The sequence below is a fragment of the Blennius ocellaris genome, assembly GCF_963422515.1.
Source record: "Blennius ocellaris genome assembly, chromosome: 12".
NCBI classification, from domain to species: Eukaryota; Metazoa; Chordata; class Actinopteri; order Blenniiformes; family Blenniidae; genus Blennius; species Blennius ocellaris.
This window is the reverse complement of record NC_137661.1, coordinates 26,365,757-26,382,792: the sequence shown is the minus strand read 5'-3', so window position 1 is coordinate 26,382,792 and position 17,036 is coordinate 26,365,757. Positions and strand designations below refer to the sequence as shown.

The following is a 17,036-nucleotide window of genomic DNA, read 5'->3' as shown; positions in this document are numbered from 1 at the left end:
TGTATTCCGTGTAGAACATTCACCGAAAAAATAATAATTGAATTCAGCCAGTAGTTTATGCTCTTCTTATTTTGTAAAATAGTCACTTTTAGAGTTTCCCCAACTTTTTCTGGACGTTTTACATCTTGTGCCCAGTTTCTGATCTATTTTCATTATCCTATGACTTATTCTAATGAGCTATTCTAAGGACTCTTGACACAAATTGCATAGAACGTCGACATTCAAGTGGACAGGCGACCAAGTTGGAGTGTTTATACGGTGACTGTCAAAATAAAAGCACCAAGTCCCAGGAGAATATGGACTGGGAGTCATGACACTCTGAAGGAAACATTGTTTTCAGTGTTTATCCACTGAACATTTACATAATGTGTAGTTACTACATACATGCATGTACGTGTATGCATACATATATATATCTAGTAGTATTTTCTTTAATTTTCTGCAAGGTTTGAGAGCTTATCCCATCCCCCAGTGGCTCCACGTATCCACCCACCTTGTACATCCAGTTGCACACCTCCGTACTCCCGCTGCCTACGCTCACCGCGTGTTCTGAGATTACCACCCAGAGCGCTAAAACTCCCACGCACATGCAAACAATTGTTACACACAGCCCGCCCACGCCACCAATTAGAAGTAGCCCATTATAATGGAAAGTGTTTCGTGCATTTACACTCGTTGCACATGTGTGCATTCGGTCCCGAGAGCCAGCTGGGTATACACACTGGGTTAACAACATGTGCGTGAAATCGTACACGAGCATTGACGTCGCCAGGGAAACATTGTGGATTCGTATTCAGGATTTTTGCAGATTGTAACTGTCTCGATAAAACAATAAAACACTCCGCTTTCAATAACGGTAAAGGATCCACTTCCCAGAATACACCTATAAATCTGAGTTTCCCTTATGCTTTGGCTTTTTCTCTGATCCCTTTAAACATACTAGATCCTCTTCAAATACCCAAATTGCCTTTAAAACAAAGAGGATGCAGATGTAAAGTTAACCTGCAGGTCGAATATTTCCCAGTTTTGTTTTTTTTTTCCGGCAACTAGACTCAAAATTAAACCTCATTTAAATAATTCCCACGGTTCAGACTGTGTTTAAAGGTGCTCTGTAAATGAACAAGACACTCCAGCTGCCAGCTCATCATTTGCACACATTAAATACAACCAAATATACGAGTACCACATGGAATTAAGTTTAATTAGTCTTATTGAGAAAGTGCCGCCGTGTCATCATGTTTATCCGAGTACAACTCCTGGCTTCTGTTAATAGAAGCTCTGAGAGGATGATGGGAGTTTTTGCACCAGAAGTATGTTCTTTTGTAATTAATATGCAAATGAGGGGGCACATGTGCTCCGTAATTTAATGAAATCCTCTTCTCTCTCAGGGCAACCTTAACATTGATGAGGAATATGGCGAGGCAATTTACGGGTTGGTAGAAACACAGAGACGGATCATGGTCACTCAATTACCTCCTCTTGTCGGGCTTCACGTTAGTCGCAGTAAATCACTAGATTACTGAAAGTAATGCATCACTGGTAGGAATTTATGAAGAATTGAAATTATTAACTGGGGGGAAAAAAATTGCCATTTTATCATTAATAATTACAGGAAGTCATAGATTAATTACTAAAAAACATTAGAAATGATTGACTTTACATATTAATTGGAATAAATTGTTATTTAATCATAAGTGATTACATGAAGTGATTACTTTTTAGCTCAATTACTATAGCCGAATAAATCACTAAAAGCAATTGATATATTTATAAATTACTTGAAATATATGTGCCGTGTATTAATGACTAATTGCGGGGCACCACCGTAAAATCAGGGACTAATTACCAAACGATCGGCCTCAAGTGAGAGAATTCACTTAAGTGTGTTAACATTATTTTCAAATTGTAACGACACTTAAAGAGGTATGCACTCAAGATGTCCCAGTAAATACGTCATAACCAACAGGAAGTGTTGAATTTCCCTAACTGGTGTTTATTAACAAATACAAAAGGATCTAGCGTGTTAAATAATGTTTGTATTGATCCGGACCAGAGTTCCCGACAGGGTCTTTCTGGGAAAGTCGGTTTAAAACCCCTGATGGTTTCATAATGAATCAAGTATGACCTCCTTTATTATGGTTGTATATAAAACTGTCAGCCCATTTTCTTGAATAATGTACTTTAACTAGCATCGTTTTCAATCTTTTCGATAAACTGAAGCATTTTCTCACAAATTCTTATTAAAAGATGCTGGTTAATTTGCCATTTCAGTGCCTGTATTGTAAAGTTTGTATTATCTTGTCAGTGCCGTCTGGTTAATAGCAAATCAAGAGCTTTGCAGGGAAGCACAAAGCGAGTTTCGTGGCACACTCCACTTATTTTCCTTTTTGGCTCCCAGCTGTTAAAGTATGTTTTTTTTTTTATTGTTCAAACATGAGTTTGATGTTTGAATGAGGTGTGATCTTGTTGTGCAATTCTCACCGTGATTTTCTACACACAAGGACATTTGTTTGCTCTCAAAGTATTAAAGCAGTAAGTTTCTTTGTAGCCTGCAGCAGGATGCAAAGTACGACAGTCCCAAAGCGTATATATATATATATATATATACTCTCTCATCGTTGTTGTTCATCTATAACGTTACTTACCAAGATGGAGGACGTCTCGGTTTCAGACAACAGATGGTATTTTGTACTTTCCTAAGCTGCCAAACAATAACAATTTATTTGTTACACACAATTCTGATCACAAATATAAAAAAAAAAAGTATTAGCAAAACACTCCTGCGACTAATGAGGCAGTTTTTCTACAACACTTTTTATTCACGCTTAGATTTTGTACGTAGAATAAAACCGCATCTGTAGAAATACAGAAATGCATGGGTGCCGACACCAAATACTTCTGTTTAAATAAAGATTCATCTGTGTTGTAAAAGACAAAATATACACTCAGCAACTCTTTACCAAGCGTCACCTTTATGCTTCGTTTTGATTTACATTTACAGTGACGATGTTTTTGTCAACAGAAGTATTTGCTCGCCTGCTTTCACACGTATGTGAACTTGAGTGACCTCCGATTCTTAAACCACGTTTATTTATTAACAGAATAAACCCTTGAGATTTAACATGTCGTTTGCGAGGGAGTCCTACTACTGGCAACTGGAAACAATAATAATAATAAAAGAAGAAAAGAAAAGCAAAATGGCAAAACAGCAAAGTATCACAACAAACAACATGCCAACAGTCGCTTTTAGCAATTGTGCAGCCCCTCATTTCGACAATAGGATTTGGTACAATGAGAAATAGATTCCCATGCACTATTTGTACCATAAACCCTCAGTATAATAGTAATAGATATTGTTACCATCGTCAGCTGGGCCAATATGTTGAAATTAAACCTGCAATAGTCAAAACACTAGACAGAATGACGGTAAACAAAATGAAACGACAGTCAAGGGAAGTTTAAAAACAGGAGCAATAACTTTGTCAACAACATTTGTCAACAGACCTTTTCACGGACGAAGACTTTGATAAGAACATTTTATAAAAAGTAAGACACGAAAACGAAAAGTGTGGTTTTTTTTTACGGAGGATCGGCATGTTTGTTTTCACATCTTTTGTAAAACTGCCATGTTGTTGTTGTTGTTGACATTAGCAACAAGATAAACTACACACTTTGTAATACAACTTCTAAAACTGTGTCTGTACTGCACATTGAAACTGACAGTTCTAGAACAGACTGACGGACGTTTCAATGACTGGATGTTGTGGAGGAACACTTATATTTAGTCGACTCGACTAGACCAGGGGTCGGCGACCTTTAACGCTCAAAGAGCCATTTGGTCCCGTTTCCCACTGAACACAACACTCAAAGAGCCGCACGCATTTTATTTTGACAGTCCCACAGGAAGACCATGCCAGGACGACACGACACACAAAACCTTCTTCACTGCTGGTTGACGACTTACAACTAATAAACTAAACTACATGAACTAAGCAACAAAAACACAATTATTAGCAACACTACAAACCTAACATAACCCCCAATAATTACATTTAAAACACCACAAACAGAAACTCCCATAATGCATTGCAGCTCTCAGCTCCTTTATCGCTACACATTATTAAAATGGAAGATAAATGTGGGAGATCTGGATTGTTAGAACCATGAGTGTGATGGTGTGTCTTTAATGTCCTGTAGTTGTTGTGGAATTCACTAGAATGTTCCGTCACTCTCAACAAGTCTGTAATGAACCTCCTGGAACTGTCGGCTTTTACTGTGAAAGGTACAGGAAGCTCCCGGCTTCAGACACCAGTTGAGCCGCTGTCATGACCTGCAGACACAACTCTACGTTCTTCATCCATTATTGTTGTAATGACGTCACGTCGCTGCGTCGTTGACGACCCTACATTTTACCACTCTTTGTAGCGGGACTGCGCTATGAGGTGCGCCTTGCCTCCTTACGTCCTTATTGAAAGTGATGGTTATGGTACTAAAAATAATACCAGTTCAGTTTGTCCAGTTGTCCAGGGTGTAGTAGTGAGGTGGTCAAACACTGAGCAGCGTGTGTTGGACTCCGGCTGCCGTAATTAAGTTGCGAGATCTCATAGTATTGAGCTGGAGCATCATCCAGCCAGAGGAAATGGGATCGCATGCCAATTAAAAGTTTCCCCGCACTCCCACTCAGAACCTGTTAATCAAGTGCACTCCTATCATTAGTCGCTGCAGCCTCCAAGTTTGATTTATGAAAGTTGAGCTGTTGGTGTGAGACAAAATTATCGCCGTTGAAAAGATACGCCTACACTGTGTAAAAAATAAAACACACAAAAAAAAACAAGAAAAGTGAGACTAGTTTCAGCAAAGATTCTGCATCATGCTCTGCAGCTGGTCGGGGGGGGAAAAAAAACTGAGCCATTTTATTGCTATTGCTCTGAAAAGCTGGAGTTTAAATGCCAGACGTTGTAAATGACATTGTGTCTGTGTCTCAGTTACTGAGGTGCATTCTGTTTGCGGATGATACCACTTTATTCTATTCAGGAAAAAATGTAAAAGATGTCTTGCAAATCGTAGAGAATGAATTCCAGAAGATTATGAAGTGGTTCAATGCGAATAAATTGTCCCTAAATATCAGCAAAACTAAATTTATGATTTTCTGGAGTAAAAGGAAATGTGTTGAAGCGTCATTGTTTATTAACGGGTTAGAAATCAAAAGGGCACATGAGATTAAGTTCCTAGGTATTATGATTGATGAACATTTGACATGGAAATCACATATTAATAATGTCAAAGTAAAGGTATTCCAAATAACAGCTGTGTTGCATAGAGTCAAAGATTATCTAAATAAGATGCTTTGTTTTTGTTGTATAACTCATTGATTGTTCCATATCCTTGTTGTAGAACCTTCTAAAAACCATGTTTAAAGCTCATCTGGAAATTTTACCGAACAAAGTGCAAAACAGATTCACCAAGAGAAAAAGTAGATATGAACTGAAAGGAACTGAGGTTTTTTTTACAAAACCCAGGTTTCAATCGGCCGTAATGGAAAAATGCATCTCAGTGGAAGGAGTCGGTCTGTGGAACATCTTGATTGTAAAACTAAAACTTGTTAAATTGTCAATGTTACAGAAATACGACACTGCAGAGTAGCAGATCAACCTTATTTATGTATTTTGTGTTTGATGTTTTGGAAAAAAAACGTCTGCATGTGAATGAACTGGAACTGTAAATGATTTAGTGTTGATAAGGGGCAGAAAATTATAAGTTTTACTTCTTTCTGCTCCTTTTCATTCATATGAAATGCTGCTGCATTGTTTTAAATGAATGAAATGAATAATAAAATGAAAAAAATTTTTTGAAAAGTTTCACGTTTCCACGGTAACGTGTTGAAAACGATGTCCGTTTGGCAGGAAGGCTGAAAACGACACTACAAGTTGGTGCCATTGGCTGTTTGGTTGATTTGTGGCAACATGTTTATTTACACGCGCTTGTCGTGTTTCCTCCAGATTTGGAATATTGAATAACTGGAAAAGAGTAAACAATCCGGACTCACCAGGCCAGGAGACGTTTGTCTTTTGACATTTGCCACTTTTTTTCTCGGTCCGTCAGCGACGATGTGTGTTCAGAGTTTCCTTTACTTCCCATTAGACCCGCTGTAATTATTCTCCTCTGACATCAACATGGATTTCTCCTCTGTTTCACACCGGCCCACAGATGGTCGCGTGTGAAAACCGCAGCAGGTAATCGATGTGTGAAACAAACATGCTGCGTTCAAAGTCACCCGAAACAAACAGTGTCAGGTTCCCTTGACCCCATTTATTTATTTATTTATTTATTTATTTATTTCAATGCACCGTCCCGCTGAAGTGTGACTGACTGCACGTATAGTCATAGATATTTTAAAGGTACTGGAAGAGTGGCTTGTCATTGTTTTTGTTACGTCACATTTTGGAACAATATTAGGTAATACTTTATAATAACTATCCGTTATAAGTCGTTTATAAACCATTAATAGCCATTAGTTAATGAGTTATAGATTGCTTGTTGAATATTTGCTAACAGCTTATTAAGGGTTTGTAACTGCCTTATAGATTGTTAATAGATCATTTACAAGCTGTTAGTTAGCAATTTATAAATTACATGTTAACTGTATGTTAATGATTTATAACTATACCTTATAAACAAGTAATAAATCATGAATAAGCCATTAGCAAACTACTTACTAATGACTTAAGTATCAGTTAATGCTTTATATACATTATTAGGATGTTATTATTGTAAATTATCTATCAATCTATAAGGCACAGTTATAAATCCTTAATAAACTGTTAGCAAATATTCAACAAGCAATGTATTACTCATCAATAAATGGCTATTAATGGTTTATTAACTACTTATAACGGATAGTTATTATAAAGTGTTCCGCAATATTATTTACTTGTGAAGACACACAAATACGATGCTGGATTGCTCGATGATGAGCAGTTTTTTTTTTTTTTTCCTCCACAGGATTTAGAGTCGTCATTGGAGAACAGTTAGTTTTACAGGTTTGAATGAGTAGATTTAACCAAAGAGTTGTGAATTCCGTTCTTTTTAATCTTTCCAGTTTAACGTTATAGTCTTTTTTTTTTTTTTGGTGAGCTCCAGCTGCTCGTAACACAAAATGGTTTTAAAACGACGGGACGGATTTTGAAGTATCGCCTCGTAATGCGGTCGCCGGGCGGAACGGGACGCCGAGGCTGAGTGTCTCTGAGAGCCCGCCTCGCCGCCGCTGACCTTCAGGCTTCAGGGTGTTTGCGGAGCAGAGAATGTGTGGAAATAATGGCCAGCAGATGGTGGGAGTTGGAGGATTTTATACTGGATGAGTGGCCATTTGGAACTGCAGGTCATGGGGGGGGGGGGGGTTGCAAATAGTAAAATGTGATATAACTGCAGATCGTTTAACGGCGGGTACTGATATGTAAGAGTTTGTATGTTTGTCAGGCAAATATATATGTTGATGTGTTTATAAATTATAATTCCCTTCCCACATGGAAAGAACCTATATAAACATATAGGTTTTAATATAGGTTTTGATATAGGTTTTGAATATGTGACATATATAAAATTGGCCGTTTTCTTATATTTTATGTACATATATGCACATATATGCCCATATATGTACATAAATGCACATATATGCGCATATAAGTACATAAAATATAGGAACACGGACAATTTTATATATGTCACATATATTCAAAACCTATATCAAAACCTATATTAAAACATATATGTTTATATAGGTTCTTTCCATGTGGGCAATTACATGTGATACCAATTTCACGTGTTCGCACATACATAAGTTCTTCTTGCATAATTGTTTTTTAGTTAGTTCTTAGTTATTGCCTTGATAATGTATGACAGTTGCCAAAGTGAGATCTGGGCTATATATATGTGGAAATAAAGAAGCAGTACAGGAGACCTATATGGCCTGTATATTCACATATATGCACCTCAATTTTGCCTATATGTGGCATATATATGCATAGATGCAGCATATATATGGTCATATATGTGCATATATGCAGCATTTATGTGCATATATGTGCATATATGCAGCATTTATGTGCATAAAGAAGCATATATGCTGCATATAGGTTTCATATATGTGCATATATCCTCATATAGGTTCTTTCCATGTGGGTTCATGATATCTCATTAGCTGTGTACAATGACATCTGGGATGTTATTAGGGCCCTTAATGTATCTGAATGATTGATCTTCATCCTCATCATCATTTATTTTGTTCCAACAAATCCAAGACTGTTTGAGTCTCAGATTTCAAGTTAAAAGTATAAAACAAGACATTTCTGACCAAGCCTTCTTCGTGGCCTGAACATGTTTAAAAAGACAAACTGGAACTGAATATTATAACAGAGGATGGAGACAATTTGTAGTGGCTGTCATGAAGGAATCAATAGCAACACGTGGAAAGAGTTTGACTGGAAGACGAAGATCAGGTTCTTTAACACACCTCTGGTGGTTTCTGAATTTGTCGACCATCCGAATGCAAAGAAAGTGTCGGAGAGGAAGTGGAATGATTGTCGGTCGTTCACATATATTCTGGGATCGTCCAACTTTGACTCCTTTCTGGAGGCGTGAAGAAGATAGTTAGAGAAGGTTCTGGGCCAGTTTCTTCTTGACTTGACTCCCGAGAACAAGTTTACAAAAAAAATCAAAAGCACCTGTAACATATACTATTGATGACTGCAAGGAAAATGGTGACAGAGTGGAGGAATTCAGCCACTAGCAGTGGGACAATGGAAACACAAAGTGAGAGAGGCGTATGGAATGGAGGCTTTAACGGGAAAGCTACAGTTGAAGTTAGATCTTCATGAGAAAATGGTTCCCTGTAGAAAAATACCTGTCGAACTGATCGGTCACCTCCACGACACGGTAACGTCTTAACTGCCCATCTTTTTATGTATTTGTCTCAAATCGGTTCTGTTGTCGTAGTATTATTAATGTTATTTTTCTTACATTGTCATGCATGTGCTGTCTTGCTGTCGAGGAAGGTTCTGTAACGTGATTTCTCATGTTCATGTTAAAAAATAAATAAAAATAAAGTAAAAAAAAAAAAAATACGGAAAAACTCACCAAATTCGGCACAAAACTCAGTCTTGATGAAAATGATGATTTCATTGGTTTCAGACTTTGGAAAAAAAAAAAATCGTTTTGAATCAGGTTGAACGTTTTCCAGATGTACAGATTTGCTTGCATGGATATTTTTGTCAGACGTACAGGAAGTCCATCGCCATGAAACAGGAAGTGATGTCACCCTGCTCTACATGCTGCACTCTGCCTGAACACATCCATCATGTACTTTCAAGCAGCGCCACCTGGTGTTATGGGGAATTTGACATTTTAGCCCATATTTCCATGACACTCGGACACGCACCAATATAGTTTTTTAATTTTTACAATTTTATATTTTTATTTTTTACTTTATTTCTATTGTATTGTATTTTATAATATTCGTATGTACCAAGATTGCTGCGAAAAAACAATTTCCCTTCGGGGATGAATAAAGTAATTATCTATCCACCCATCCATCCATCCATCCATCCATCCATCCATCCATCCATCTATCTATCAAACCTCACCATGCGCAACGTTCCAACGCTTTTTTTTTAAATCTATTTGGATTTGGGTTTAAAGGTGCACAGCGTGTTTGTGGAGACGTGTTCATTGTATTCCGCTTTGGTTTCTTGAAAAACTCCATGTGACGGAGCCAAAAAAAAAAACCATGGGTGAGAAATGTGGTCGCGCTAAAAACCAGGTCACAATTACACTGTTAAATTCATTTCCCCCCGCCGAGTGGCGATGGAATGCAAGAATAAAGGCAGGAAGCAAGAGAGAGGATGATGTAGAGAAGCTGCGGTCACATCGAGATTCTCCCGTATCAGTTTGCTGCATCTTGTACCGTTCCGCGGCCCGCAGTTTAAATGGAAGACTTTTATGATGCAAATGCAGGCAGGAGCGATAAATCTCCCGCTCGCTCTCGTCTCCTGGCTTCCCATGGTACAAAAAAAAAGATCTGCTCTCTCTCTCTCGCTCTCTCTCTCGCTCTTTATCTCTCTCGTTCACATTCAGAGCTCGGGCTCTCATCTGCTTGCCGCTGCAGCATTGCGTTGCTCTCGCCTCCAGGCCGCATGAAAAATGAATCAGGCTCAGGTGAGACAGTGAAGGAGTGAAAGAAAAGAACGAGACCCCAAAAAAGTAATACTTAGCGTTGACTCAGCAACTTGCACAAGTACCACACAAAATTATATTATTATTAATGTATTGTATTGTGTTGATTTCACAAGTTCAAGATGCAAAAATATTTTAACATAGTATAGCAGCATAGTTAATTTCTGGATTATATTTCTATATTTTTGCATCAATCATAAAAAACGAAAAAATTAAATCATGAGAATTCAATAGCGCAACATATCCGGTGTAATATCATTAAAAACACACCAGTGCTTGAGGAGATGCAGTGTTAAAGCAGTGTTACATCACAGAGGTACATCACATTACTGCGGAGGATTTTAAATCTGATTTTAAACCTGGAAAGACAAAGTGTTGTCCTAGCGCACGTTTAACCATCGCTGCTTTAATCTTTTGCCAATTTCATGGCAATTTTGTGGAATTATGTTTTTGAAACTTTACGGATTAAAGTTTAGCCATGATTTAACCGTGATTAGTTAGTTCATTAAAACTCATCCATGTGCGGAGACCTGCGGTGAGAAACCCCCCCCCCCACACTCAGTTTCATTTAGGAAACCTCACATAGTGTCTCTTTACTAAATGAGTCACATTTGTTTTAAATTTCCCCCAAAAAATTCGAAAATGACATTGTGAAAAAAAAGTCCAGCTCCCATTTCCTCGTGAAAGTGACACGTCTTCGTCTTCTCACTTGGTCCAGCCCCCCCCCCACTCATTTTTGGGGGGCTTCAAATTTGCGGTAACTCGCTTGACTAGCTTGTTAGTTTTAGCGTCGTTGTTTGCGCATATGTGGTGACCTAAAGGTCAGAAAAACTCAGCCGTCATCTGACGCTGCGTTCGATTGTACCCGTAATTCGGAAAGGTCAATTAGTTTCATTACACCAGCGTCTATTTTTTTTTTCTAATGTCGTGCGATCTACTATTACTACCTTTGCGATCGACTGGTAGATCGCGATCGACGTATTGAAGCACCCCTGTTTTAGCCGATCTGGCTTCAAAAGCTAGTTTTCATTGAAAAAAGTCATTATTATTGTTATATGTGCTGTATCGGACTCGTGTAAACACACGTCTTTAGTGCCGTTTCCTGAGGCTTTTTTCTTGTTCCTCGCCACCAGGGGGAGGCGGTGGACGTCCAGTATGGCAGCGTGGACGACCTGAGGAGAGCTCAGGACGGCGCCAACCTCACCGGCCAGATCGCCGTGGTCAAGCTTGGGCAGGCGCCCTTATTGTACAAGGTAAGACGGCGAGGAATCCAGCAGCAGATCAAGATTCAGATCAGAATCTATGCCGACGACAGTCCCTTGTTTGTTCGTTTCCTTCGCCGACAAAAGCCGGGGCGAAGGCTTTGCTTTTCTCCTCGTAGTATTTATTTAGATATTTATCCATTTGTATTCACGTTTGTCTGTATTTTACCAACTTTTTTTCCCAAAACTACTCAAGGTTTACTCTCCCACACTCTTTACATTTACTTTCTTTTTTTATTTCAAAGACTTTTTGATCTCTTCCCTGGGCCTTTCCACAGTATATCTGCAGTCAATCTGCTCACCCTTTGACACTTTTCTTCTCGGCTTCATTGTGTGGACTTCCTCAGTTTATCGGCCCCTGTAGTGTCGTCTTATTCCGCCGTGATCATTCAGCCGCTCTGCAGATTTGTCCACTCTCCTCCAGCGTGGGTTTTTTTTTTTTTTTTTTTTTTGCTCTGCTGGTCACCTTTCCCCTCGCCGCCGTGCCTCTTTGTTGCCTCACACAACACTCCCTGATATCACCAAAGCTCGCTCGTTATCCCGAACTCGGTTTTCACGTTTGTCCACGGGTTTATTGATTCTCTGACGCACACACACACACACACAAAAAAAACTCGTAACATACAAGTGAGTATGAAACGGTGCCGTCAAAGAACTGAACCGTCTTTCTTGCTGATGAAAGGTGTAAAAGAGCTCTCTGCCGCTTTGTCACATGAGGAAGTAAAAGTGTTTATTCAGACGTGAAGTGGAACGTCGACGACCTTTATTGCCTCCAGCGACAACCGAGTGGCAGCGCAAACAAAATATGAGAAGAGCAAAATGTGTTGTATAAGAATACAAAATAGAACTTTTCCAAGGTACCGAGGAATTCAGAATAAATACAACAAAGTTCCTTCTTTTTTTTCGTGTCAATGTTACAGGTGTACTATATATTCACATTAACCACTTGTATTGCAGCAACTTTAATCTGGAATTAATGGTTTGTTTGTGCGCTTTTTGCACAAACCAATTCCCATTCTTCCACGGTCGCATCCTTTCTTCAATCATTTTTACAAGCATTCAACCGTCCAAGCGACTTTTCAGATGATTCTGACATAATTAATTTGTATATTTCTGATATTGTGCCTCTTTTTGGACTGATCATTTCCTCCGATTTAGATTTTAGTGGTTTGTGGAAAGTATTATTTTGCTTTGCTCTATTGTCACTTCTAATTTGGAGATATTTGAAAAAATGTGTCTATCAAGTAGATCAAAGGACATCGCAAAAGTGCAGATTTACTTTCAAGTACAAGGAGAAAGATTTCAGTCCCACGTCCTTCAAATCCATAAGCAGGTGCACAATGCTTTATTTATTTATTTTATTCTTTGCGCCTGTGCTGCCTTCCTTCCTGGTCTGCGATGCGAGGCAGGTTCCTGCTCCATGGACCAGAACCAGGAAGTGATCCTGGCTGGATTTTCAGTCCTCAGAAGGAGACGTGGGGTTTTAACTCCTCCTCGCATGACCGGCGTTTGAGAATTCATCGCAAGCAGCTACTCTCTTATCAGTTTCTACAAGTAAAACAAAAAAAACCCAAACCACACATGCTTGATTTCTGAGTTTTATTCCCATTGAAGTAATGATAACTCTTTTTTTTTTTTTTTTTTACTTTTATGAATTAGCTTGCTCATTCGTATTCTGCCAAAAAAAAGAGAAACAAAAAGAAATTGGCCTACTCTTTAATGTAATTTTATTTAGTTTCAGTTTACCTTATTGATAGATACCTACATGCCAATATCATTATGCACACCAAGTATTTAGCAAACATATTTGGACGTCTATTTCCTTCCTGTAAAGTTAGATTGTGTCATTTACTGAACCAACTATTGACTTTCGGTGAAATTCATATTTGCAGGGAAGACATGGACATTTTTTCCTCATTTTGGACTAAAACTCCAAAGTGTAATAAATCTGAGGCTTTCGGTTTATAACCAAATAAGTGGCATTTTAACATTAAATGTGTTGATCTTTGACCCGATGTCCTTCCAATGTCACCAACCCCCTCTTAAGGTTATAAGACACACATCCCATGCTTACTAAAAGCAGACGATTTTCTGAGAATTGCTGTTAATCTTAATTTTTTTTTTTAAAACCAAGCATAGTCAGACTTTCCCTGGATAATACGCAGACCATGAATACGCTACGAAAACACCCTCTGATACTCTAAAGCCGTTTGCTTTACCCACTGAATGTTCTTTGGCTTCCCGAGTTGAAGTTAATGATAAATGACGGCCTAATAGGAGGGGAAATGTTAAAAGAGAGGTCACTGTTCTGCATTTGCATGAACATGGCTAGACTTTAAAAAAAAAAAAAAAAATCCATTACATCAGATTGAAAAAGGCTGTCAAATGCGACCCCCCCCCCCCCCCCCCCCCCCAGCAACAGGCTGCTGACCAAAGGGTTTTTTATTTTTATTTTTTTCATTCCTGATTCCTGTCTTCAGCCACAGATTATGACAGATCTGATAATGTGTGTGTCACAATGCGCCGCCCCCCCCCCCCCCCCCCCACCTCCCTCCTCCATGTAGATGCGGAAGGGATGATTGATGTGCCTTGTACTCTGGTTAATGAGTGTGTGACGGTGACTGCCGGCACGCCATTATACACGCACTCCCAGTCATATGTGACATATGGAGAATGCACGCGTTTATCATCGCTAACGTGAAAAACAATACGAGGCCGTGTCAGAAAACTGCGCGTCCGTAGATTTATTTGCGCCGACGGCTCCCGACTTTACGCCAACTCGCGGTATTTAAAAAGGTCATATTCTCCAGCCTTTCAACACTTTCACATGAATCTCGTCGGTTCGGAAACCTCGTAATCAAAGTTTCCAGCTCCTCCTTGATTTTTCCCCTCCATTTCAATATTGGATCCTAGGAGCTGCGTTCAGAATCTGCTGTGTCTGTGTGAGCTGGACTGGCTCCGCCCACACACACACGCCCATTTACGGGAAGAGAGGAGGAAGTACTTCCTCTCGTGGCGCCATGTGCCAGAGCAGAGCTGTCTAATTGTGGGAGGAGTCAAAAGGGGAGGAGCCTACCTTGATTGTGATTGGCTAAACCCCCCGATGACACTATATAGGGTTTGATTTCTGATTGGCTGCTTGGAGCTACACACTTTTTAAACCCTGGAACACGCCGGGGAGAGAGAGGACACACTTTCTTCACTTCTGGGTGTTTTTTTCTGAGCAGAGACTCAAGTTCTGTGCTGCCAGTGGAGAGAATGAACACAAATGACTTTCTATCTGAACAAAACTCTCTATTTTCACTTCCTCTCAGTCTCACCCTTTCTCTTGTCTCTCTCTCATTTTTCCTCTCACTTTGTCAGTCTCTCTCCTCTATAAGTCTCAACATTTGCCCCTGAAAAACACAGATTTGATTGGCAGATTTGATTTGACTCGCATGTAATACGATTAGAAGCCGTCTGGATCAGTATTACCGTAAAGATCACAATAGCTGCACCGGGTAAAAAAGAATTGACCCGGACCCGTCGAGTTATAAGACATCTCTCTCTGTTCTGGCTGGAGGTCGGTCCGGGTCCAGGCGGGACGCCGTCTAGACGGAGTAATTATCTATCAATGTATCTCGAATTAAAGTGACATAATAATGTTTGTTTCTGCGGTTGCAGCTGTCTGTGCTGTCCGGCGTTGGATTTGGCGGCGTTCTTCTTTACGTGGACCCCTGCGACGCCCCTCCCAGTCGCCACAACTGGCACCAAGCCTTCCGAGTCACCCTGAACCCCGGAGGAGACCCGGCCGCTGGTGAGTGACATCAAAGCCTTGAGCTTGAGCTTTCAGAACCGCGGTGGACCCACCCAGTGACGCAATACCAAACGCCTTGTACCGAAAGACGCTGCAGTGAGTAACTGTAAAGTCCTAAAGTCAATCACAGTGAAACGAGGTCTGGCGCCGACACCGGTGAAACAGAAAATGTGAAAATTCGTCAACATTGCCATTTTTTCTCCCCCCCCCCATTGGGATTCCTGGGAGCATTCGCGTCTTCCCACAGGACAAGATCGCCGCTGCAAAGCAAACCACTTCACCTTGAAGGTGACACGAAGAAACGGCGAGGCAAAAATGTAATCCCCACAGAAATGTACATGAGGACATGAATCCATATGTACTCGTAAGGAACAGACACATGATAAATGATGACTTTAATCTGGCGCGGATCGAAAAACCCGCTGCCTTGCCTTGCCTTACCTTGGCCTTACATCTCTGTGTGTCTGTACGACATCGCCCTACCCCCGGATGGACGACCTCCTCGACCCTCAGTCTTGTCTCTACTTCTGGGGACTTCTTTTTTTTTTTCCTTCCGCCCGTCCGAGTCGAGTCGAGTCGACGTGGGACGTGTCGTTACCGCCGAAGTATCTTTAGTCCCAGAACCCGCAGTGGCTTGATCCAGCAAGGGCCCCCGCCAGATGTCTGGAACCGCCGCACGTGTAAGAGCGTGTAGCGCCGCCGTGTACTGCCCGGGTGCTTAAAGTGGAAGTGAGAGAGACAGATGCTGGCTGTCTGCTCTCTCGCCAATCGCAACACTCACAGGTCCCCCAGTGCTAATTCGGCCCAGAAGAACAGAGGATGTGGAAGGACACCTCATTACTCATATCAACCATACTTTATTCAGCTGCTGAGATTAAATGTCCGCGCTGAGGACTAATGTCTCACCCGCATGTTTTAACCAGAACTTAATTAAAGATTAATGTGCTCTGGTATCTTGCAGGGTTTTTTTTTTTTTTTTTTTTTATATATATATATTGTGTTCTTTGAAGGAGTTTTAGCTCCTTCTTGGTTTGTCTCAAATTCCGTGTGAGAATTTCATCCCTGAAACGTCATCACACCAAAACATCTGCACTTGTTCCTCAGTAGGATTCAATACCGCAGTGTCCACTGAACGAGTGACGGACCAGACACGTCGAGAAATGGCGTCAAAATGAGGGTTTTCGACGACGGGTGACTGGTAGAGTACAGTGACGGTCAGGGCTGCCGCCACACACACACATACGTGACACAACACGGACAAAGTGGCTTCAAGTTTGAACAAAGGACGATAAATGACGGCAAAACTGAGACGATTGCACGGTTCTTTTTGGATGCCGAACTCGCCGCCAGTCAAATGGAATAGTTGGAATTTTGGGCGTTTTCCTCTGTAAAAACACCCTGTGCTGTATTTGGCGCTTATTTATAAAGAACTCTGAGTTGAATCGAATGGAATTCTTCTTATTTGTCCCTCGTTATTTTGTTCACAATTCTGCTGTTTTGATTTTCGGATGTGACACGTCTTAGTTGTCAGAGAAAACCATAGTGACTCACTTTTCGGAGACTCCACTGGGAAGTTGCCCATAGCTGGTGTTTCTTGCTGAGAATGTACCGTGCATGTCCAGCGGTGTTCAAATCAGATTATTGGGTTTTTGCAGCTTATCTCTGCTTCTCGTAATACATGCTCGAGATCCACTGGTTGAGAAGATGCAGTGTTGCACATGCAAAGTGTGATAAAAAAGCACGGCCGTGTC

The 17,036-nt window shown here is 40.3% G+C and overlaps 1 protein-coding gene across 1 annotated transcript in view; it reads left to right on the top strand.

Moving 5' to 3' along the window:
* Positions 1-17,036, top strand: part of naaladl2 (N-acetylated alpha-linked acidic dipeptidase like 2) — a gene marked incomplete at both ends in the record, with an annotated part of 270,383 nt that overhangs the window by 64,405 nt on the left and 188,942 nt on the right. The window contains 2 exon segments of the mRNA XM_080506621.1: positions 11,361-11,480; positions 15,153-15,285. Of these exon segments, the coding sequence (XP_080362747.1) occupies positions 11,361-11,480; positions 15,153-15,285 (253 nt within the window).